The 21,835-nt window shown below is 43.9% G+C and overlaps 3 protein-coding genes across 3 annotated transcripts; 2 read left to right on the plus strand and 1 right to left on the minus strand.

Moving 5' to 3' along the window:
- The first annotated feature begins 7,995 nt into the window (after nucleotides 1-7,995).
- On the plus strand, nucleotides 7,996-12,683 carry nefma (neurofilament medium chain a). Its single transcript, XM_076980235.1, has 3 exons — nucleotides 7,996-9,149; nucleotides 9,933-10,057; nucleotides 10,235-12,683. The coding sequence occupies exons 1-3, from the start codon at nucleotides 8,106-8,108 to the stop codon at nucleotides 11,781-11,783; spliced, it is 2,718 nt and encodes a 905-aa protein (XP_076836350.1). The 5' UTR covers nucleotides 7,996-8,105; the 3' UTR covers nucleotides 11,784-12,683.
- Nucleotides 12,684-14,993: 2,310 nt separating this feature from the next.
- On the minus strand, nucleotides 14,994-17,926 carry nefla (neurofilament light chain a). The gene is made up of 4 exons (XM_076980401.1): nucleotides 16,806-17,926; nucleotides 16,532-16,656; nucleotides 16,066-16,412; nucleotides 14,994-15,961 (listed from the first exon to the last, which is right to left on the minus strand). The coding sequence occupies exons 1-4, from the start codon at nucleotides 17,853-17,855 to the stop codon at nucleotides 15,228-15,230; spliced, it is 2,256 nt and encodes a 751-aa protein (XP_076836516.1). The 5' UTR covers nucleotides 17,856-17,926; the 3' UTR covers nucleotides 14,994-15,227.
- Nucleotides 17,927-19,807: 1,881 nt separating this feature from the next.
- pgam2 (phosphoglycerate mutase 2 (muscle)) lies at nucleotides 19,808-21,800 on the plus strand. Its single transcript, XM_076980248.1, has 3 exons — nucleotides 19,808-20,325; nucleotides 20,570-20,750; nucleotides 21,384-21,800. Exons 1-3 carry the CDS (start codon nucleotides 19,909-19,911, stop codon nucleotides 21,551-21,553), a joined length of 768 nt encoding a protein of 255 aa, XP_076836363.1. The 5' UTR covers nucleotides 19,808-19,908; the 3' UTR covers nucleotides 21,554-21,800.
- Nucleotides 21,801-21,835: the final 35 nt, after the last annotated feature.

Genomic DNA, 21,835 nt, shown 5'->3' on the forward strand with positions numbered 1-21,835 from the left:
CCTGTCTTCACTTCAGTAACCATTATAGCACCCACAGAGGTCTATTTGTACCAAGCTAGGCAGTCACTTCTCTTCAGAAGGCAAAGTTTTTGTCTCACAGAGAAGCATTATCTGATCCAAAGAGCTTGTAGATACCCTGGGAATAAGATGATATAGACCAGTACAAGCATTTGAAAATATGAGTGCCACCCCCAAGTGGCCAATTCCTTACACAATGTATGTCTGAACATAGCATTCGATTTCTGTGTGGTTTGGCCAATTGAAAGCCTGTCAAATGTGTGTTGAAAGCATCCAGCATTTTGTAGATATGATAACACAAACAAAACATGTACTATACATGCATATGTAAGTTGTGTACCCACTCAATGAGTACTTCCTATTGATACAGATGTATCAAAATTGTTAGCCTGGCCCACACTTTGTGGTGCCCATCTGTGAAGTTTGGTATCATTTCATCAAAGTGTTCCTACACTGGAGCTATATACATACGGTATGGATCAGTGAAAGCTCCACCCCTATTTTTGATGACCATCTGGAAACTAGATTTTTTAGATTTTTTTTCCAATAATTTACACTGTTTTGAATGACTGGAAGCCAGAATTGTGTTGGTCCCATGACAAATCTATGATTTGTGGTACAAAATGTGTGATATGGCTTAATATGAATTACCTTGTAATTTCCACTGGCCCAACTGCCCTCAAACCCAGACTACTCCACTGGCCCAACTGCCCTCAAGCCCAGACTACTCCACTGGCCCAACTGCCCTCAAGCCCAGACTACTCCACTGGCCCAACTGCCCTCAAGCCCAGACTACTCCACTGGCCCAACTGCCCTCAAACCCAGACTACTCCACTGGCCCAACTGCCCTCAAACCCAGACTACTCCACTGGCCCAACTGCCCTCAAACCCAGACTACTCCACTGGCCCAACTGCCCTCAAACCCAGACTACTCCACTGGCCCAACTGCCCTCAAGCCCAGACTCTCAGTTTACTGCTCAGCCGTGTCACTCACACAAAATGTTTATTGCATAACACATGGAGTAAACATACACCTACCCAACAGATGTAGGACAGGTAAGCAGTGGGAGCCACAGAGGTGGTGTGTGTGTGTGTGTGTGTGTGTGTGTGTGTGTGTGTGTGTGTGTGTGTGTGTGTGTGTGTGTGTATGCAGATGTTGGGTGGCTTCTCAAAACAACTTGAATGCAATATTTGTGAAAATAACCTATTTTCTATGTCTATGCCAATGTACTATAATATATTTAATATGAATCCTATTCTATATGCCTTGTTACTTCCTAGAGATGCATGCAAAAATCTTAGAATAAATGTATAACAATCTCACATATATACCTTCAAGAAGTGATCCCTGCACAGTCAGTAGACAGTAAGGAAAGTACTGTAAGTAGTCATCATTTTAATATAGTAAAAATTCCTCTAACTGTTACATTGAATCAGATTATAATAAACCAAAAAAATCTGTGTATGTCAAATCAGAATGAACCAGACTTAGAGGAGTTTTGCATTGTGACACCATTTGTGTTACTATATTTTAAACAAAACACAGATTATTTTAGTTTCCCCCTGTCTTCACTTCAGTAACCATTATAGCACCCACAGAGGTCTATTTGTACCAAGCTAGGCAGTCACTTCTCTTCAGAAGGCAAAGTTTTTGTCTCACAGAGAAGCATTATCTGATCCAAAGAGCTTGTAGATACCCTGGGAATAAGATGATATAGACCAGTACAAGCATTTGAAAATATGAGTGCCACCCCCAAGTGGCCAATTCCTTACACAATGTATGTCTGAACATAGCATTCGATTTCTGTGTGGTTTGGCCAATTGAAAGCCTGTCAAATGTGTGTTGAAAGCATCCAGCATTTTGTAGATATGATAACACAAACAAAACATGTACTATACATGCATATGTAAGTTGTGTACCCACTCAATGAGTACTTCCTATTGATACAGATGTATCAAAATTGTTAGCCTGGCCCACACTTTGTGGTGCCCATCTGTGAAGTTTGGTATCATTTCATCAAAGTGTTCCTACACTGGAGCTATATACATACGGTATGGATCAGTGAAAGCTCCACCCCTATTTTTGATGACCATCTGGAAACTAGATTTTTTAGATTTTTTTTCCAATAATTTACACTGTTTTGAATGACTGGAAGCCAGAATTGTGTTGGTCCCATGACAAATCTATGATTTGTGGTACAAAATGTGTGATATGGCTTAATATGAATTACCTTGTAATTTAACTTTGTATACTGGAAAACTAGTAATCACTGTAAACATTTACTTTATATGATTTACTTTATATGATATACATTGTAGGAGTTCTGCAATGTGTTTGGATGCACAATAGCACTACCTACTGTCCAACTGGACTGGTGTGGTTCGCCCAGATCGCAGGATGGATCTACCTATTGACCAGGTTTCATGAGTGATTCTGCTTCATGTACACCTGGAGTTAGGCAGTAGTAACTGCCTGAAGTGAAATCTTGGTGTTGTCAACAATAAGCTCTTGAATGTTTGCTATATTTTCATGCACTGCATAATTCCATATGTGTACTTGCATTGTTCTGCATTTTCACTATTACTCTAAAATATGGAAGCGTAAAAATATGTGTGCATGTGTGTGTGTGTGTGTGTGTGTGTGTGTGTGTGTGTGTGTTGGGGTCTCTGCTGTTTTCTTTGTTGCCAAATGTCATCCAAATGTCATGCAGTATTGGCTACTGCCAGGAACAGAGAGAAAATATTATGGTCCCCAAGAGGTGTGTTGTGCTGACACAGACATCACTGATGTGATCTTCTAAAGCTCTCACCTGATCCCAAACTCCAGCCCTTATTGGTTTTGCTAAATCATGTGGTCACACAACCCATTGCTCTAAAATATACCTCAACACACGATGATGATGCAAGGTCAAAAATATATATACCCCTCCCGCCAAGTGTGGCTGTCTACAAACAACTGTGGGTTCATCTCCAAGCCAGCAGCTTTTCAGGAACGCAGAAAACTTCATAGTTCTCATTATTTGGGCTAATGATTTTTAAATTACTTAGAAGTCGATTATCAATAATTTTTTTAGGAAACTGAGATTAGAGGACTCTAAGGACACTGGCAGAGTGTTTATTCATATTCAATGTTGTTCAGATGTCTCGATGTCACGGCAAATTTAAATGTAGCAGTTTTTGCATACAAATTCCTAAAATAAGGAGAAGAGTAAGAAGAGAGAGAAGAGGAGAGAGGGAGGGAGGGAAAGAGACAGACAGAGAGAGAAAGAGAGAGCTGCTGATGCATTGCAGATAAACTGCAGATCCCGGGCAACCCCTCCCCTCTATCCCTCTCTCCTCTTCCGCCCAGACGCTCCCTATGACATCATCACTGCCTCCACCCTCATCTCCAGAGCCTGGCTGAGTGTGAATCACTGGCTCCCTCTGTGTCCAGAGGCCCAGACTAATGGCTCTAATGACACCTTAGCACACTGCCTAACCTTGTCTGGCTGTCACGGACCTGTCCAGGTCTTCCTTCTGTGACTTTAAAGCACATTCATGACATGTGGAGACATTCGGCTGCAGTGGTGACTGACCAGAGCGGCTCGGTCACCTTCAATCGTGCGTCGGTTTAATAATCAGTGCACTGCCTATAATCGCGAGAGCATATAATATTCTCCTGCTGTTACTAGCTTTATTCCTGCACTGGTCCTAAGACCCTTAAGCTCTGATGTCTGAGATCTTGCATCAGCTTCAGTCAGGGGCAGGATGAAAGCCTCACAGTGCTCCTCTCACATCAGAAGAAATACCTCTGACAGGCAGGGCTGCACTTTAAACACACTCTGCCATTTATGTAGCATTTAGCAGAAGTGACAAGTGTCTGTCTTGTACACCCCGTCAATATATTGTTAGATGTCGTCAGTGCAGATATTTTGTTTGTTTTTGTATTGTCATTGGTGACATTGCCGAAAGAGGTCAAATTTGAATTCGTTTGAGATTTTCCATTAGTTAGTCAGATGGATTTGATGACTCTTCTTATGCTTTGCATATTAGCAGAAAAAGACTCGTTTTTCGAGGGTGAAAAATGCTTCATCATGGTCCTGCATGTGCTCAGCCTCTAACATCTGTACTCCATACTCCAGTCATTGCAGTTCAGACCCCTCTAGAATATCTGGTTCCTATAAAAAATAAGCAATATTCTGTCTTGTGCTGAAATAAAATGAGTTTAATAATTTTCTTCCTTTTCCTTATTACAATATGGAAACTCCATTGTGACAATATAACCACATGAAAGTACAATCCAAAGTACAATCTTAAAGCATCCAGCAGCAGTGAAGGTGTGCCACATCATAGAACATGTGATTTATTGAAGCCCTCATTTCCCAAAATATCATCAGTGTGACTGCTGAGAACACCTAATGCTTTATGCACTAATTCCCAGCTGCATGTTCTCAACAGTCTTTGTGCTGGTGTATAGAGAACCCTCCACATAGACACGTATAGAACCGCCTTCGAAATGAGCTCACCGTGGTGTATGGTCTAGGGTCTTTAACTTGGTTAAATAATTCAATACACATTTGCACACTTTCTCACAGGGCAGGAAAAAAGAAAAACAGGGAGAAAAAGACAGATGAAGAGAGAGAAAAGGAGAGTGAGATGACAGCAGATATTTTAGGATATTTACAGCTGCCTGAGTCTGGCCACCTTTCTTCACACAACTCAATTTTTTTTATCTTTCATTCCATCTTGTCACATTTAAGTACACTACAGTTTCAAAACAGACAAAATGATCTGACACAGCCATGTCCAGAACATTAAAGGGACATGATGCTTTGAAGGCCCATCTTACTTACACACGAAAAGTTTGTGTTTCTGTTTGTGATGCAGTTTTACTCTGCCTAACACTGTCAGACCTTTTTAACCCTACACCCCATCGACTGCATACCTACACATACTTGTCTGACTAATGAGTTTGGGTACTGTTCATGGTATTGATTGTTGCCTTGTTCTCTTCACTTCTGGGCTCCTGTATCGATGTGCTGATTATGTGTCTTCATCTAGACACCAGCCCCTGGGGGACTCCAGTAAGGTACAGCTATATATCACCATCACATACACCTGCAGGACTATCTCTATCCCTACTGTCCCTTATTTTCGTTCTTGCTCCAAAACACACACACACACACACACACACACACACACACACACACACACACACACACACACACACACACACACACACACACACACACTTACACACATGTACATAAATTGTGTTATCCTCACTGTGCCTCTGTAAAGAAATAAAGCATGATGGTCAGAGATCTTTAGCTTAGGCAGGTTGGGTCCTGAGATTAAGACAAGCTTCATCAGATGATTAAATTTGCTTACCATCTTGTCTAGCAAGGTTAAATGTATTTCTTCATGTGTCTTCATTTTTTGCTGAGTCACTGTATCTTGTTTGAATTGAGAGGAGCACCAGAAGCCCGTTTAATGGAAGCTATCGTGGTGAGACTTGAATCCAGAGCTAACACGTCTTTCTCTTCATTTACAGTAGTTCAGTGTATGGCCAGAAACCTTATCTTGCAACCTACAACTCCTGCAAGCCACACTGCAACACAGAGCCAGACTGCAAATCTCTCATAGCCATCCGGTTTTCAGAGAAATAGTTCTCAGAGAAATAGTTCTCAGAGCAATTACTTTCTCAGCAATTCTACAAAAAATAAAAAATAAATTAACATGAGCGAAAGAATCACTGTAGTGGCAAATAAGTAAATATTTAAAGGAAGTCCACGTTTTCAGATTTTTGAGATTGAGTTCAGTTTAGGCATACACTCATACACATGTGAGTGTCTTTTTGATCATATTCTAAGGGCTCTTCCTTGTATCTTCAGTCTCCATTGATATTCCATGAATCTGCACTGCTTGCTGCAGCGATAAATCAGGTCTCTCCCTCTGTGCTTGCCTCATCACTGTCATGCTGATCCCAGACCTGTATCGCCACCGGTCTAACGTCACATTAGCAATAACTCATGGACCACAGCCCGGTTGCATCAGTCAGGTGTGTTTCTGCTGCAGACCCATCTGAAACACTTCCAAGCGCTCTGCAGTGTTCACAGTGGGCCTGCATTGAATCCTAAAGCACTCCAGCCCTCTGCCCAGGCGAAAAGCACCTTGAGCTGGGCTGATCTGCACATTCGGTGGGGGGGGGGGTTGATCCTTGGCCAGGGCTGACAGAGCAGGCAGAGCCACTGCTGAGGGCTGCCTAGAGCCATGGAGAGATGTGCAGTGTCATCAGCCCCAGTGCTTCTGCTGCACCCGCCCTACCCCCAGACCCCCCCCCCCCCCGCCCCCCACACGAGCACTCCCAGACTGCCCTGCCTGGGACCAGGCGGATCTCCCAACCACGCCAGGCTCCTGTTACCAAGGATTAGAATATCACGAGGAAAGGCTACGACGGACATAACTGAATCAACCGAATAATTTGAGGGAGACGTCTTGGAATGTGAAAGACACGCAGGCACTGCCAAATGTAGAGGCCTCGCCTGTATTGAGACGAGGAGATCAGGACGTCCCTGTCCACCAACACTACGCTACAACAGCCAGGCCGTGCTCATCACATGTGTTCAGACTGAGCCTCTCACATACAGTCTACTCACACTGGCATCAACACCAAGTATCAAGGGTTTTTTAAAGATTTTTTTTTTGGGGGGGGGGGGGGTTGTTTGTTTGTTTTTTCAATTAAAAATTGAGCATATTTTGTAAGGTTTCCATGGAGAGATGGGAAGAGTTCAACATGATTTAGATGCTTAAGAATGCATATATCTGTGAAGAGTCTACAACTGCACTTTGCTTGCACAGCTGATGAAGGGTCCCTGTCCAAAACGTCCTGTTTCTCTGGAAACTTTGCGTACTTTAATACAATTTTTAACATATCTCTATCTTTTCTCTCTCTCTCTCTTTATATATATATTTTTTCTCCTGCAGTCAGAAGAGTAATTCATCAGTTTGCTTATACAGCCAAGATTAGAATGTTCATCTACTGAAAGGTAATTACATGGGATTCGGTGTTCTGGAATTAATCTTCCTGTTCCCCCCACCCAACCTATCCATACCGAATCTAATTAAAGTTGACACAATAAACTTGATGAAGGACACTCTGGCCTGCTCGATCTAGTCTATCCCATTTTTATGCCCATATTTTATTATGTAAAATTTAGAGACTAGTTATGCCCTTTGTGTTTGTAAGAGGAATGATATTTGTTGGTTATTTAACTTTATGTTTAACATTTTAGCATATTAAAATATAAATCAAATAAATAAATAAAATTTTGTATAATTCAATTGACTATTGATATACACTATAATAGAGTTAAGGAAAGTGATTAGATTATGACTCTTCAATATAATTTTTAACATTATATTAAATGATAGTACAACTTAAAACGTCCTGACATAAAAACGTCCCATATTCTAGACACTAAAAGCGTAATTGTTACATATATCAATGCGTGCTATTTTATATTTTATTAGCTATTTAAATATTCGCTAAAACATAAGAAGGGTGACTGAACAGTAGTTGCTGTCCTTGGTGCTGGACACATGCTCAGGGGTGTATGTATGTGTAGACGCTGTCCAAGGTATTCGTAATACCAGGCTCTATAACTCTCATTAACGCTTCGGTTAAATCTCGTGGAAGCGTGATATCTACATTCCGCATGTTGCTAGATTCAATATGTTAACTATACCAACCCATGGGTGTATAAGTATTACATAAAATATATGTTAAAGCATTCTCTGTTCTCCTTTATGACATTTCGCTGCCTCAGAGACGGGCCCACCCACAAGACCGTATTCCGCTTGACCGGGGTGCTGAACCACTGATAAAGTGAGTCTATGGATAGCTGTCGGGTCCCTCCCACTTCGGTGGATCAATGGCCCAGTCAAAATAACCCTACGCTTTTTTCGCAATAGCGCCTCCGGTATATAAAGTCTGCAGACGAGCTACCCAGCGCTGTGAGAGCCACACACACCGGCACGCATACACACCACACGCCTCCACTTCACACTGCCCGTTTCATCTGCACGGTAACACTGCGTCTGTCCGGATGAGTTACCCGGTAGACACTTTAGGAAGTCCCTTCCGGAGAATAATGGATACGAGGACAAGCTACAGTCGCAGCAGCGGCTCCCCGTCCAGTGGTTTCCGGTCCCAGACCTGGTCCAGAGCTAGTCCGAGCTCCTCTATAGCTTACAAGAGGACCGCCAACGTCCCCGTCGCGAGAGCCTACAGCTCAGGCGTGCTTAGCACGGCCGACAGCGTTGATTTCAGCCAAGCTTCCGTTATCAATGGAGACTACAAGCGCGTTAACGAGAAAGAGCAACTCCAGGGTCTCAACGACCGCTTCGCCGTGTACATTGACAAGGTGCACTACCTGGAGCAACAGAACAAGCAGATCGAGGATGAGATCCATGCACTGCGGCAGAAGCAGGTGTCGCAGTCCCAGCTGGGCGAACTTTACGATCAAGAACTACAGGAGCTGCGTTCCATGTTGGAGCAGATCCACCATGAGAAGGCACAAATTCAGCTGGACACGGACCACATTGAAGAGGATATTCAGCGACTTAGGGATCGTCTCGAGGAGGAGGCGAGGATCAGGGACGAGACAGAAGCTATTATCCGTGCGCTGAAGAAAGACATGGGAGATTCGACACTAGTTAAGGCAGAGTTAGAGAAAAAGGTCCAGTCGCTCCAGGACGAGATCGCCTTCATCCGCAACAACCACGAGGAGGAGGTGAACGACCTGCTGGCGCAGGTGCAGGCGTCGCAGATCACCGTGGAGAAGAGGGACTACCAGAAGACCGACATCACCGACGCGCTCCGCGAGATTCGCTGTCAGCTGGAGGGACACTCCATTCAAAACCTTCAACAAGTCGAAGACTGGTTTATGTGCCGGTATGCTAAACTGACGGAAGCCGCAGAGCAAAACAAGGATGCCATTAAATCCGCTCGGGATGAAATCGCAGACTACCGCCGCCAGTTGCAGTCCAAAACCATCGAACTGGAGTCCGTGCGCGGAACCAAAGATTCGCTGGAGAGACAGCTGAACGACATAGAAGACCGACACAACTCCGATCTCGCCAGCCTTCAGGTAAATAGCTATTAACTTATTTGAAACATTCACCCATTCAATTGATAATTAAATGTATTTATATTATCAATGTAATGAATTTTAGCAAACGATGTCTAGAATTCCATGAAGACTGCTAACACAGAAAATCAGTTAGTTACATTATTTATAGATGTATATTTGTATAGAGCGTGGATGTTTTTATTCACGTAATAGGCCTCTTCTCAGTTATAATTAAACTAGTTAAATCTAAAATTATAACCAATGCTTATTACGTATATATTGGTTGGGCGTCCACACAATTTGAGTCGTTAAAAATGTGGGGGGGAAATTCTGCATAGCCGAACCCAGATCACGAAAGAGGTGCAGTGGTATCATATTTCAGAGGGTTTAAAGGGGAGGGGAGGGGGGAGACAGCGCTATTGACTCCACTGTTCCGCTGAGTCAGAGCAGAGACGGCGGTTCCTTATTGGACACGTCCTGAAATCACCCCATCCATCCAATGCTTTGCATGCATTCAAAGAATGTCCTTCAAACATTGTAGTTAGTACAGTAATGTACAAATGAAATTGTGTGCTATGTTTAGATATAAAGTCTAGAAGATAAATACATAAATATATAACTACAACGAAAATAACCCTTTGTTCAGTCACCAATAAGTAATTAATCAAATACAGGCCTACATGTAATGACGCATTTTCCTTGGATGAAAACATTTTCAGCAATATATTAATGCATTTACCACCACCTTTTCTCTTGTTTTAAGCGCTTGCTAAACTTCGTATGTTGTGTTTGCAACGATAGGAAACTATCCACCAGCTGGACAACGAGCTGAAAAGTACGAAATGGGAAATGGCCCGACACCTACGTGAATACCAGGACCTACTGAATGTCAAAATGGCGCTTGATATAGAGATTGCCGCTTACAGGTAAACAGCAAAGAAACATAGCAACAGAATTTAAAGGAACATTTATGACAAAATGTAATAATTTAATATGTTTGAATTTTAGGATAATTTCCAAGTCTAGTGTTATTCCTCAATTTTCTTTAAAATGTGTCTTTTTTGCGTACGCTAAACATATCAGTTCCAAATCTGTTCATTTAGGAAACTACTTGAAGGAGAGGAGAACCATTTCAGCACCTTCCCATACCGCCAGGTTGTCTCCAAAGGGCCTAAGGTCAAATCTGAAGCCCCCAAACTGAGGGTGCAACACAAGTTTGTGGAAGAGATCATTGAGGAGACCAGGGTGGAGGATGAAAAATCTGAGCTGGATGAGGCTTTGGCAGAGCTGGCAGAAGAAACCGCCGCAGAACAGAAAGATGATGAGGGCCAGGATGAAGGTGAGGGTGAAGAAGAGAAAGAGGAAGAGGAGGCTGAGGGAGAAGAGGAAGAGGAAACTGTTGCTTCAGCCCAAGCTGAAGTGAGTGCCAGTGCTCCTGCTGAGAAGGCTGAAGATGCAGAGAAAGAAGAGGGTGATGAGGAAGAGGGGGAAGAAAAGGGTGATGAGAAAGAAGAGGATGAAGCAAAGGAGGAGGGAGAAAAGGGGGAAGAGGAAGAGAATACTGAAGAGGGAGACGGAGAACAGGAAGAGGAAGTAGAAAAGACAGCAGAGAAGGAAAAGGCTGGAGAGGAGGGAGAAGAGGTGGCAGGTGAGGAAGAGGGTGATGAGAAAGGTGAAGCTGTGGAAGAAAGTGACAAAGCAGAGAAAGAGGTAGAGAAAAAGGATGAGGTTGAGAAAGAGGACAAAAAGGCAAAAGATGACAAGGAGGACACCAAGACAGAGAAAGACAAAGCTTCTGAGACCAAGGCAGAGTCCCCAAAAGCAGAGTCCCCAAAATCATTGTCCCCAAAGATCCAGTCCCCAAAATCATTGTCCCCAAAGGTCCAGTCACCTAAAGCAGAGTCCCCAAAGGTCCAGTCCCCTAAAGCAGAGTCCCCAAAGGTCCAGTCCCCTAAAGCAGAGTCCCCAAAGATCCAGTCCCCTAAAGCAGAGTCCCCAAAGACCCAGTCCCCTAAAGCAGAGTCCCCAAAGATCCTGTCCCCAAAAGCAGAGTCCCCAAAGATCCTGTCCCCAAAAGCAGAGTCCCCAAAGGCTTCATCTCCAAAGAGCGAGACCCCAAAGGACATACCCAAGACAGAGGCCCCAAAAGCAGAGGACGTGAAGAAAGAAACCCCCAAAGCCGAACCTCCTAAGCCTGAGTCTCCAAAGAGTGAGAGCCCCAAGAAGGAAGCACCTAAGGCAGAGCCCACAAAGACAGAGGCACCTAAAGCTGAAGCAGATGAAAAGGTGAGCAAAAAGAACGAGCCAGAGGAGAAACCCGAAGAAAAGAAGACAGACGAGAAGGAAGCTGCTCCAAGTGAGGACAAAGACAAAGTGAAGGCAGAAACGAAAGAGGCGGAGAAGAAAGACGTGATCTCTAATGGAGTGGATGAAAGCCCCACCAAAGATGACCAGGGCCAGAAGGTGGTCATCACCAAAACCGTAGAGACCATTACCACTGGTGAAGACGGAGCCAAGCACATCACCAAGTCTGTAACTGTCACCGAGACAGTGAAGGAGGTGGACGAGGTGGTGCAGGAGAAGTTGGTGTCCTCAAAGAAAGTGGAGAAAGTCTCCACCCAGTCGGTGAAGCAGGTCACAGAAACCGAGTGAAGAAGCACGTAACGATGACAGACGAGGAGCGGAGGAGGACAATAGCAATCAAATCAGAAGTAACATTACAAAAAACCATAAAGCTAGATAAAGATGTACTTAAATACGTTAACCACTCTCAAGACTTAAAAAAGAAAAAAGAAAGAATTTAAAAGCATAGAGAGAAGCCATAAGATGCGGCAAGCTAAAATTCAAAATGCATGTTGAGTTGCAGCTTTAAATTGGTTTTGCTGCAGATGAGGTAGGAGCATTAGGGGCTTAGATCTCTTTCCTTCTGTCTGCAAAGCTGGGCGGGCCACTAGGGGTGGGGCATCTGCAAAGCTGGGCGGGCCACTAGGGGCGGGGCATCTGCAAAGCTGGGCGGGCCACTGGGGGACGGGATGTCTGCACGTCAGCTCAGGGTGGAGCACCCTCCCCACTCCGTGGGGTACAAAAACAGTATGTATGAAAGTAATATAGCAATTTGCACAGCGTAAGAGTGAATGCAGAGAGAGTGACCGGATTGTATGAGAAGTCGAATAACGCTGAAGATATGTGTTACAACAAAGTAGCCTTACTAATACAAACGCAAGGACACCAACTGAGCCAAATAAAACAAACAACTAAATACAGTTATATACAAGGATAACAATTCTCCAGTGAGCCCATGATCATATACATACAGTACATAAAGCAACTAAGAAACTCCTAGCCTTAAACACGCTTTTTACTGTTGTTGATTATGTTTACCTAATGAGTGCAAATGAATATAAACCTGATTGTGTGCACACATACATTCTTGTATGCATAGGATGGACTTGAATTTAACATATTAATGAGGTGCTACTGTTTGCAGGCCCATGTCTTTATTCATCACGATGAATTTCAGCATTTGCTCAATAAACATCATACTAAAACACACCATGTTGCAGTGTTCTACTTTACTGTGCACGCACCACGAAACACCATAGCTACATTTACTCAGAATCATTTATACTGGACACATTTCTAAATATACTACTTTCTCCTGACATGAATTTGTGTTGTTGAAGATTTTTTTTTGAAAGGCCTTACTATTAAAATTTGGGCACCTAAGCTTTGTTTCAGCTTAATATAGTTTTCACATGACACAATGTACTGAACATGTGGTGATGGCGCAGGAAAAAACATAAATGCTCCTGTTTGAATTCTTCAGGAGTCAAGTGGCATTCAGCCACACAACATCCTGCAACGTATACAATATACAAAACATATCTCATGCACTTTGTGAGTATCAATTTGGAGACCAGATGAATTCCCTCACTGAATTCCTGACTCTTTGTGCAAATATGAATAAATCTATTGAAAAATAAATTCTCTAACTCTTAAAAAACATATAATCTGAAGTGTATCTATAACTAATCAATGTTTTCAGCAATTTGTAAACCTGATTTCTAGGTATAAACACTACCTAAACACATTTCTAGGTAGTCTGACTACCTGCTAGATAGCATTTACCTGGTGTAATAATAGTCTGTTATGGACACAGGGGTTGTACTTATGGTCACTTAACATATGTTTTACTGCTTACCATTATTATATGAATTTGCACAATGATTACATTAAGGCCTGCTCTGCTGTCAGAAACAGGTTCCTTATGAACGAATATAAGGTAAGCTGTCATAACCTGCACATGCATGCTATAGTCTGACAGGTCAAAGTTCACTACCTGCCTAACAGCACTGTAAACAAACACTTCCCCCATTTCCCCAAGTCATCATTATGTGAAGATCATCTTAACATGGACAGAAAGACCATTTATAAATCATCTTTAATTTATGATACCTCTGGGAATCCCAGGAAAGTTTACAGGACCTTTCAAAAACATGTTCATGTACACAGGCTTGCAACAGAGTACACAGGTTTTCAACATAGAAAAATACTGTAGAGCTGTCTTGTGTATGCACTACTAAAAGCAAGTTGGCAAGGACTTATCAGATTTACTTAATTAATTGGCCTTGTATTGGCCTATCAGTGAATCCATTAGTGTTATTGGACACATTCAATACAACAATTCAAGGTCTTATCTCATCTGATTCTCTCTCTCTCTCTCTCTCTCTCTCTCTCTCTCTCTCTCTGTCAAAGTGATCACATTTTTTTCACGTAACTTGCATGTTTGTTTTTTGCATGTTGGGTTATGAGTTGACATACCCCAAAACGTTCTTCATATTCAGAAAATGCAAACCATGTACAGTTATTTTATCCAAGAAAATTGCAAGTAAAACGATATACATCGTGATACTTAAACTGTATGAACTGCAACATAAACTGATGAAGACTGCAACATGGTTTTTTTATGTAATGCTGGAATTTCTATTATCTTTGAAGTCTATATGACTGTAGTTTTATTATCATCTTGGAAGTCTATATGGCAGCAGTTTTTATTTTCTTTGAAATACTGTATATAAGACTGTACATATTTTTAAGTCTATGTGACTATAGATTTTTATCTTTGAAGTCTATATGGCTGTAGATTTTATCTTTGAATTCTACTATATATAATTGTAGTTTTTGTATTATCTTTGAAGTCTGTATAACACCAGTTTTTTATTATCTTTGAAGTCGGTATGACTGTAGTTTTTATTAGCTTTGAATTCTGTATGACTAGTTTTTTTTATCTTTGAAGTCTATATGACTATAGATTATTATCTTTGAAGTCAGAATGAATATTTTTTTTTAATCCTTGAAGTCTATATGGTTATAAATTATTATATTTGAAGTCAGAGTTACTTTTTTTCATCTTTGAAGTCTATATGATTGTATTTTTTATCTTTGCAGTCTGTATGAGTAGTTTTTATTATCTTGGAAGTCTATATGATTGTAGTTTTTTTTTATTTTTCAAATCAGTATGACTAGGTTTGTATTATATTATAAATCAGATTTGTATTTTTTGCAGTTTTGTATTTTCTTTGAAGTCAGATTCACTGTAGTTTTTAATTATCTTTGCAGTCAGTATGATTACGTTTTATTTATTATGTTTGATGTCAGATTTGGTGTTTGGTGAATGACAGACTGTTTTATTTACTGCAGTTCAGTTTCCTGCAAACTGAAATTTACTATCACCATGTACTACTGGCATAATATTTGACAGTACAGTGATGAATACTAAAATGACACATACTGATCAAAATTTTAAATTATAGAGAAAGAGTGAGACATGAGGAAGTGAGTGAGAAATAACTAGTGAGTCTCTTTGATGCTCCAAAAGCATAGTTTTATTACATTTCATTTTGTCAGACTATAATAACAACTGACATCTCCATTCAAGCACTGGTTCAACAGGATAATACATCATTATGCACCGTTTTGAGAGCAGCTAGCTGATTCTATTCTCATCATTGCACTGCAATTTGGACTGAGCACCTTCATTAAAGCACAGAGGTAAATAAGAGCAGGTTAACATTTCTATTCTGCTTGACATCATGTCTACTTCTTCTCTTTGGGCTTCTCAGTTTCTTTCTTTTCCTGCTCTTGCTTTGCACTTTCCTTTGTCTCACCTTTGGCTTTATCACCTTCTACTGCTTTGGGTTTCTCTGGCTCCTCCTTCTCTTTGGGTGGGGCCTTCTCTGGCTCCGCCTTCTCTTTGGTTGGGGCCTTCTCTGGCTCCTCCTTCACTTTGGGTGTGACCTTCTCTGGCTCTGCCTTCTCTTTGGGTGGGGCCTTCTCTGGCTCTGCCTTCTCTTTGGGTGGGGCCTTCTCTGGCTCCTCCTTCACTTTGGGTGTGGCCTTCTCTGGTTCCTCCTTCTCTTTGGGTGGGGCCTTCTCTGGCTCCTCCTTTTCTTTGGGCTTGGCTTTCTCTGGTTCCTCCTTCACCTTTTCTTTAACCTCATCTTTGCCTTTGTCTGCCTCAGGTTTGGGCTTCTCCTGGTCTTCAGTGGTTTCCGGTTCTGCCTTTGGCGTCTCTTTGGCCGCACCAGCGTCGTCTTTTTTCGGCTCTGCGGCTTCCTTCTCGTCTTTCTTGGAATCTGCCTCGGTCTCCTGCGTCACGTCCCCTTTCTCTTCCTCCTTGGCTTCTGTCTCCTCTCCTTCATCCTGGCCGGCCTCCTCCTCCTCAGCTTCATCCTCCTTATCCTCTCCTTCCTCATCCTCTTTAGCTTCATCTTCCTGTTTGTCTTCTTCTTTTACTTCCTCCTCTGTAGCTTCAGCTTCCTCTTTGGCTTCTGTAATACATTCAACATAAAAGTAACCAAATGTTTTAAAAATTATGTACAACAAAAATTACACAGCTAATAATTAAAAAAAATGCATCAGATATAATATTTACCCTCTTCTTTTTCTTCTTCTTCCTCTCCTCCTTCCTCCTGTTCCTCTTTTCCCTCCTCTTCCTCCTCTTTCTCTTCCTCTTCCTCCTCTTTCTGTTCTTCCTCCTTCTCTTCCTCCTCCTCCTCCTCCTCCTTTTCCTCTTCCTCCTCTACTTCCTCTTCCTTTTCTCTCTCTGCTAGGAGAGTTGAGGTGACCATGCGAGAGCTGAACATATAGGGTGCAGCAGAGCTCACACTGGACTGCAGGGCAAACATGGGTCTAGAGTAGGAGGGGCCCATGGAGTAGGCACTGGTGAAGCCTCCACTCACACCCACATTGAACCGGGATTCCTCGCCCTCTAAAAGCTTTCTGTAAATGTCAAGAACGTCAAGAATTGACAGATGGTTAGTAAAACTGTCCATGAATGGCACATAAACAATGCACATGTCTGTAAAGAGGTCAGTCTTCTTCCCTGACCAATTTCCTACCTGTATGCAGCTATTTCAATATCAAGGGCCATTTTCACATTGAGAAGATCCTGGTACTCCTTAAGATACCTGGCCATCTCACCTTTAGTGGCTCTTAGATCACTTTCTAACTCACTGATTGTGTCCTGTTGAAAATGTAAGGGACAGATATTGCATTATGAGTAATCTCTAGTCAACAAAACATAGAAATGTCTGAGAATATTTAATAAAGTGGATGTTTTATCAGATTTTCAATGTGCATTAGTTAGAGTGGGAGTGCAGTGGTGAGACTGACCTGCATGCCTGCGATCTCTGCACTCTGCTTGTCCTCCACGTCTCTCAGTTGTTTCTCCAAGGAATCATTCAGGCTCTTGCAGGCATCGATCTCCAGAATTCGGGCCTGCAGCTGGCGCCGGTACTCGCCCGCCTCGTCCTTCGTGTTCCTCACGGCGTCGGTGTGATGGGCCACGCTCTCAGTCAGGTGACCCACTTTGCCACGGAACCAGTCCTCGGCGGCCTGCATGTTCCGGGCCGCCAGCCTCTCGTACTGGGACCGGATGTCGCGTAGGGAGCTGGACAGGTCGGGTTTGATGGTTTCGGTCTCGACGGCGATCTGTGCCCCGTACTGAACCTGCGCCTGCAGCTCGGATATCTCCCCCTCGTGGACCTTCTTCAGGAAGGCCAGCTCATCCAGCAGTGAGTTCACTTTCTTCTCCATCTCCACCTGGAACAAGGCTCCCTCGTCAGCCTCCTTTCGGGCCTCCAGGAGCCGGCCTTCCGCGTTCTCTCGGGCCAGCACCTCGTCCTCGTAGTGGCCCTGCATGATCCTCAGGGTGTCTTCAGCACGCTCCCTCTGGCTCAGCATGGCCTGCTTCTCCAGACGGGCCTCCTCCACCGCGGCCCGCAGGGTGCGGGCCTCCTGCTCGTACAGGGCCCTGAGGCGGGACGGCTCGCCGTGGCGCTGTCGGAGAAGCAGCAGCTCGGCCTCCAGGGCCCGGTTCTGCTGCTCCAGCTCGTGGACGCGTTCGATGAAGCCGGCGAAGCGGTCGTTCAGCTCCTGCATCTGGGCCTTCTCCTGGGTGCGCACCGCCCGGAACTCGGAGCTGACCTGGGCCGCCTGGCCGAGGTCCAGCTCCACCGAGCGGGCGGGGCTGCTCAGCAGCAGGACGGAGGAGGCGGAGGTGCGGCCGGGGGAGGCGTACTGCAGCCGGGCTGTGGACAGCGGAGACGAGTGGCCGGCGTAGACGGCGTGGGAGCGGCTACGCACCGGAGGCCGGGCGCTGCTCTCCACATACCAGCGCCGGGAGGAGGAGGAGAGGTACGGGTCAAAACCGATACCACTCATGGCTTCTAGGACAGGATTCCCTTCGCTTCCTCTTGCAGACAGCTTGCTAAAGACTGATCTGCTGCCTCTGCTGCAGTACCCGCCGCTTATATAGCCAGGAAGGGGAGTTCTGACGCATGCGGTTTTCTAAACTCTGACTTTGCAAGATCGATGGGAGAGAGAGGGAGAGGGAGAGAGAGAGAGAGAGAGAGTCTATGAGAGGGCGAGAGAGAGATATAGAGAGACACTGAGGGAGGGAGGGAGGGAGGGAGGGAGGGAGGGAGGAGTGAAAAGCAAGAGAAAGAGAGAGAGAGAGCAAGAAAGGAAGAGGGAGGGGAAGGGGGAGGGGAGAGAGAGATGGAGCAAGAAGCAGAGACAGGGAGGAACATAATGAGAGGGGGAAACACTCTTTCGAAGGCAGAGCCCAGGTCAGAAAACAAAGATTTCTGCAGAATAATACTATTCTCATTTAATCAAAGAATTTTGAATATTTGGTTGACCATGATGTTAAAATGGCATCATGACACGCTTGTTCTCACCATTTTAATCTACTGCTTCAAATCTTCTCAGAAGTAATTTGTTGCTTTTTAAAAGAGTTTGTTATTAAAAGCTGGTTTTCTTCATCTTAAATGGTAATTATGTGCTCACAGCCTAAAGTGTATGCCAGTATCAGATAGAGATGGGAAGATACCAAGCTATGCTCATTACGCCCTCTACTGGTTCTTCTGAGTAGTCCATCCAACAATCTAAATTAAACTAAATCCAAAGGGCTTTGCTCATCTCTTCACCTGCATGCTAATCAGGTGTAATGCAAGTGTTTGTTTGATGCTTACAGTAATGTGAATTTACAGTAATGTGATAAAAAAAACTTGTACATGAATGGACTGAAAAGGAAACATAATGTAGGTATTTCATGTACAGGCAAAAGAGCAACATCATCTTATCTCTTCATGTACTGAGTTCAGATAATTCTATACTGCCACAGATCCGGCCTGGTTAGTTTCGCTTCATGTTCTGGTTTTATAGTGTAGTCTAGATCTGAGAGCAAACTGTGCTAATAATACTGAATTCATTGTCCAATATCCTGGTCCGTTTGTGACCCCTGCAAGGCGATGCATCACTGACTGCACCAAATCTGACAAGTTTTCCATTTAGAGGAGCTCTGGAAATGTATTTGCATAACGTGTGTGGCCTGTGTCTTTTGTTCAGTAGTTCCTCGAAATTTCCCGTGGATTCCTACATTAGAATAACTGCAAATCATTCATCAACTAAAAGCCTTCTGCTACACAATAGTTTTTATATGGCATGACTTTCATAAAGCTCAAAATCTGTTTTGTTTTTTTTTGTTTGTTTCCTTTGCAAGATTTCATTATTATCTTTGTCGCAGCACTTGGCTTTGATATATTTGCAGTGTCTGTTCTCTGGGAGGGTTGTCTGACAGCTCCATGCCTTTGCAGATGCAGAACACCAATAAGCAGGTGATACAGTAGCTCGTCTTCACTGAAATTCTGCCAAGCTCAATACTTGATGACTCGTGTCATTCACAGACACTAGCACACGAAGAGTTAGGAGATTCTCATGACTGATTTTGAATATTAGGCAAGATTCTCATCATTGCCTTCACAACATTAGATAGAAATGGAAGTGGTTTTGTCAATAAAAAAACACCAGCTAGTGTTTTTCCTTAGTCACCACAAGCAAACGTCTCTTCAAGTCTCCTCAACTGTTTGCTCAAGTCTATCTGTGATACTTGTACTTTTATTCTGTGGCTCTCAGCTTAAAAGTCATGTTGCTATTTTAAATCTATTGGTAACCTTTGCCCTTACAGTGCATATCCAGCTTGGAAAACAGTCTAATTGGCCAAGCATGGCTGTCAATCTTAATATGAGCTACTTTGATTGGTTTAGAGCGAGTGGGCCTCTGTAGTCCATGCGGTCCTGCATTCCGGTGTGTTATAAAAAGGGGGAGGCATGTGGTCTCAGGGCTCGCTGTCTGTCACAGTCTGTGTGTCCAACAGTGCGGAGGACTTGTGCTCAAGGTTTTCCTCATCAGCCGAATTGAAACACACTCCACCATGACTACCGTGTACCGTCTGGTCATCGTACGCCACGGCGAGAGCTCATGGAACCAGGAGAACCGCTTCTGCGGCTGGTTCGACGCCGACCTGAGCGAGAAGGGCGTGGAGGAGGCCCGGCGCGGTGCCCAGGCCATCAAGGACGCCGGCATGAAGTTCGACATATGCTACACCTCCGTGCTGAAGCGCGCCGTGAAAACCCTCTGGACCATCATGGAGATCACGGACCAGATGTGGCTGCCCGTGGTGCGGACCTGGCGCTTGAACGAGCGCCACTACGGAGGCCTGACGGGCCTGAACAAAGCCGAGACGGCAGAAAAGCACGGAGAGGAGCAGGTGAAAATCTGGAGACGCTCCTTTGACATCCCCCCTCCCACCATGGACAAGGACCATCCCTACCACAAGATCATCAGCGAGGTGGGAGAATCAGACCCTCTATTGTAATAACATCCTTCCTCTTGGAAGAGGTGTGACCCTGAAGCAGTCACGTGACTCAGCGGTCTCAGTCTGCCATGTGATATCGGCATTTATTTCACTAGTTTCGGTATAAGAGGCGTTAAAGCCAAAGGTTTGCTGTGCTATATTGACATCACAGATCTCACAAAGCCCAGGTGTGTGCTAAGCATGTAATGATCGGGTGGCTTATTTCTCCTTTCATCAGTCAAGGCGGTATAAAGATCTGAAGCAGGGTGAGTTGCCCATCTGTGAGAGCCTGAAGGACACCATCGCACGTGCACTCCCCTTCTGGAATGACGTCATTGTACCTGAGATCAAAGCTGGCAAGAACGTCCTCATCGCCGCCCATGGCAACAGCCTGCGTGGCATTGTGAAGCATTTAGACAGTGAGTCCTCCCTGAAATGGTATTGAAATGTAATTTCAATAATAGGATGTTACACCAGTATATATTGTACCTGCAGAATGACATGAAAGCAGATTTCTGAATTTCTGAGTGAACAACTCAATAAGTTGGCAAAGAAATATGAAGCTTACATAAACCACTCAACTGGCCTTTCAGCCTAATGTACGGCGAGTGGTCAAATTGCTCTCTCAGACACATAGTATACTGTAAATCTGACCGTGAGCTTTTAACATTCCCAATGACCCTGCATCTAAATATAGACCCTCTAGCACACAGAGGGAAAGGCCATGGGCTAGATTCCTGTTACAGTCACGACCTTTCTGCAGAAAGGTCCTGCATGCTCTGTCTGGGAGACGTAATGGGCGTAGAGGTGAAGAAAAGATCAGGGCTGCCTCTCAACTTCACAGTCAAAAACTTTATTTACACACACAGTGAGTAAAGTGGAAGACTGAAAACGCACCAGGCACAGATGTGTTGGACTTTTGAGCTCTTGAAGTCTTAAAAATCTGTCTGGCTAGCTTTTCTGATGAAATTTAGGCATCGCATAGCAATTGAGCTGATGCACTGATTTAGGGTCCTTCTCTAATTAATGTGAGCTAATTAATGCGTTTTCAGACATGTCGGACGCAGCTATCATGGAGCTGAACCTTCCGACCGGTATACCCATCGTCTACGAGCTGGACAAGGACCTCAAGCCCGTGAAGCCCATGCAGTTCCTCGGGGACGAGGAGACGGTCCGCAAGGCCATGGAGGCTGTGGCCGCCCAGGGCAAAGTGAAGAAGTGAGACACAAACCGAGACCCTCCTGACACCCGATACACTCCTCCCCCAGTTCATTCCATCGTGGACCCACTGTTGACTTTATCACAGAATCGTATCTCTTCAGTGGCACAGGAAGAGTGAGCCGGTCTGCGGCTCTTTCTCCAAACTCGCGTTACATTCTGAAGCACAGTCCACTGCTGATTCATAAATCCCTTGTGTTGGGGTGCAGTCACTCTGACACAACAAATAAAACTCACAGCCATTTTGTGTACATCCATTTTTCTTTCCTTCGTCTTTTTCTGCTTA

Source organism: Brachyhypopomus gauderio, chromosome 18 (genome assembly GCF_052324685.1).
Source record: "Brachyhypopomus gauderio isolate BG-103 chromosome 18, BGAUD_0.2, whole genome shotgun sequence".
Taxonomy (NCBI): Eukaryota; Metazoa; Chordata; class Actinopteri; order Gymnotiformes; family Hypopomidae; genus Brachyhypopomus; species Brachyhypopomus gauderio.

Excerpts from the sequence above, each read along its gene's own strand:
- pgam2 (XM_076980248.1), top strand. The coding sequence starts at position 19,909 with ATGACTACCGTGTACCGTCTGGTCATCGTACGCCACGGCGAGAGCTCA. Across the intron at positions 20,326-20,569 it reads ACCACAAGATCATCAGCGAG|TCAAGGCGGTATAAAGATCT; the intron begins GTGGGAGAATCA and ends TCCTTTCATCAG. Across the intron at positions 20,751-21,383 it reads CATTGTGAAGCATTTAGACA|ACATGTCGGACGCAGCTATC; the intron begins GTGAGTCCTCCC and ends ATGCGTTTTCAG.
- nefla (XM_076980401.1), bottom strand. The coding sequence starts at position 17,855 with ATGAGTGGTATCGGTTTTGACCCGTACCTCTCCTCCTCCTCCCGGCGC. Across the intron at positions 16,413-16,531 it reads ATTGAAATAGCTGCATACAG|AAAGCTTTTAGAGGGCGAGG; the intron begins GTAGGAAATTGG and ends TGACATTTACAG. Across the intron at positions 15,962-16,065 it reads AGAAGAAGAAAAAGAAGAGG|AAGCCAAAGAGGAAGCTGAA; the intron begins GTAAATATTATA and ends AATGTATTACAG.
- nefma (XM_076980235.1), top strand. The coding sequence starts at position 8,106 with ATGAGTTACCCGGTAGACACTTTAGGAAGTCCCTTCCGGAGAATAATG. Across the intron at positions 9,150-9,932 it reads CCGATCTCGCCAGCCTTCAG|GAAACTATCCACCAGCTGGA; the intron begins GTAAATAGCTAT and ends TTGCAACGATAG. Across the intron at positions 10,058-10,234 it reads ATAGAGATTGCCGCTTACAG|GAAACTACTTGAAGGAGAGG; the intron begins GTAAACAGCAAA and ends CTGTTCATTTAG.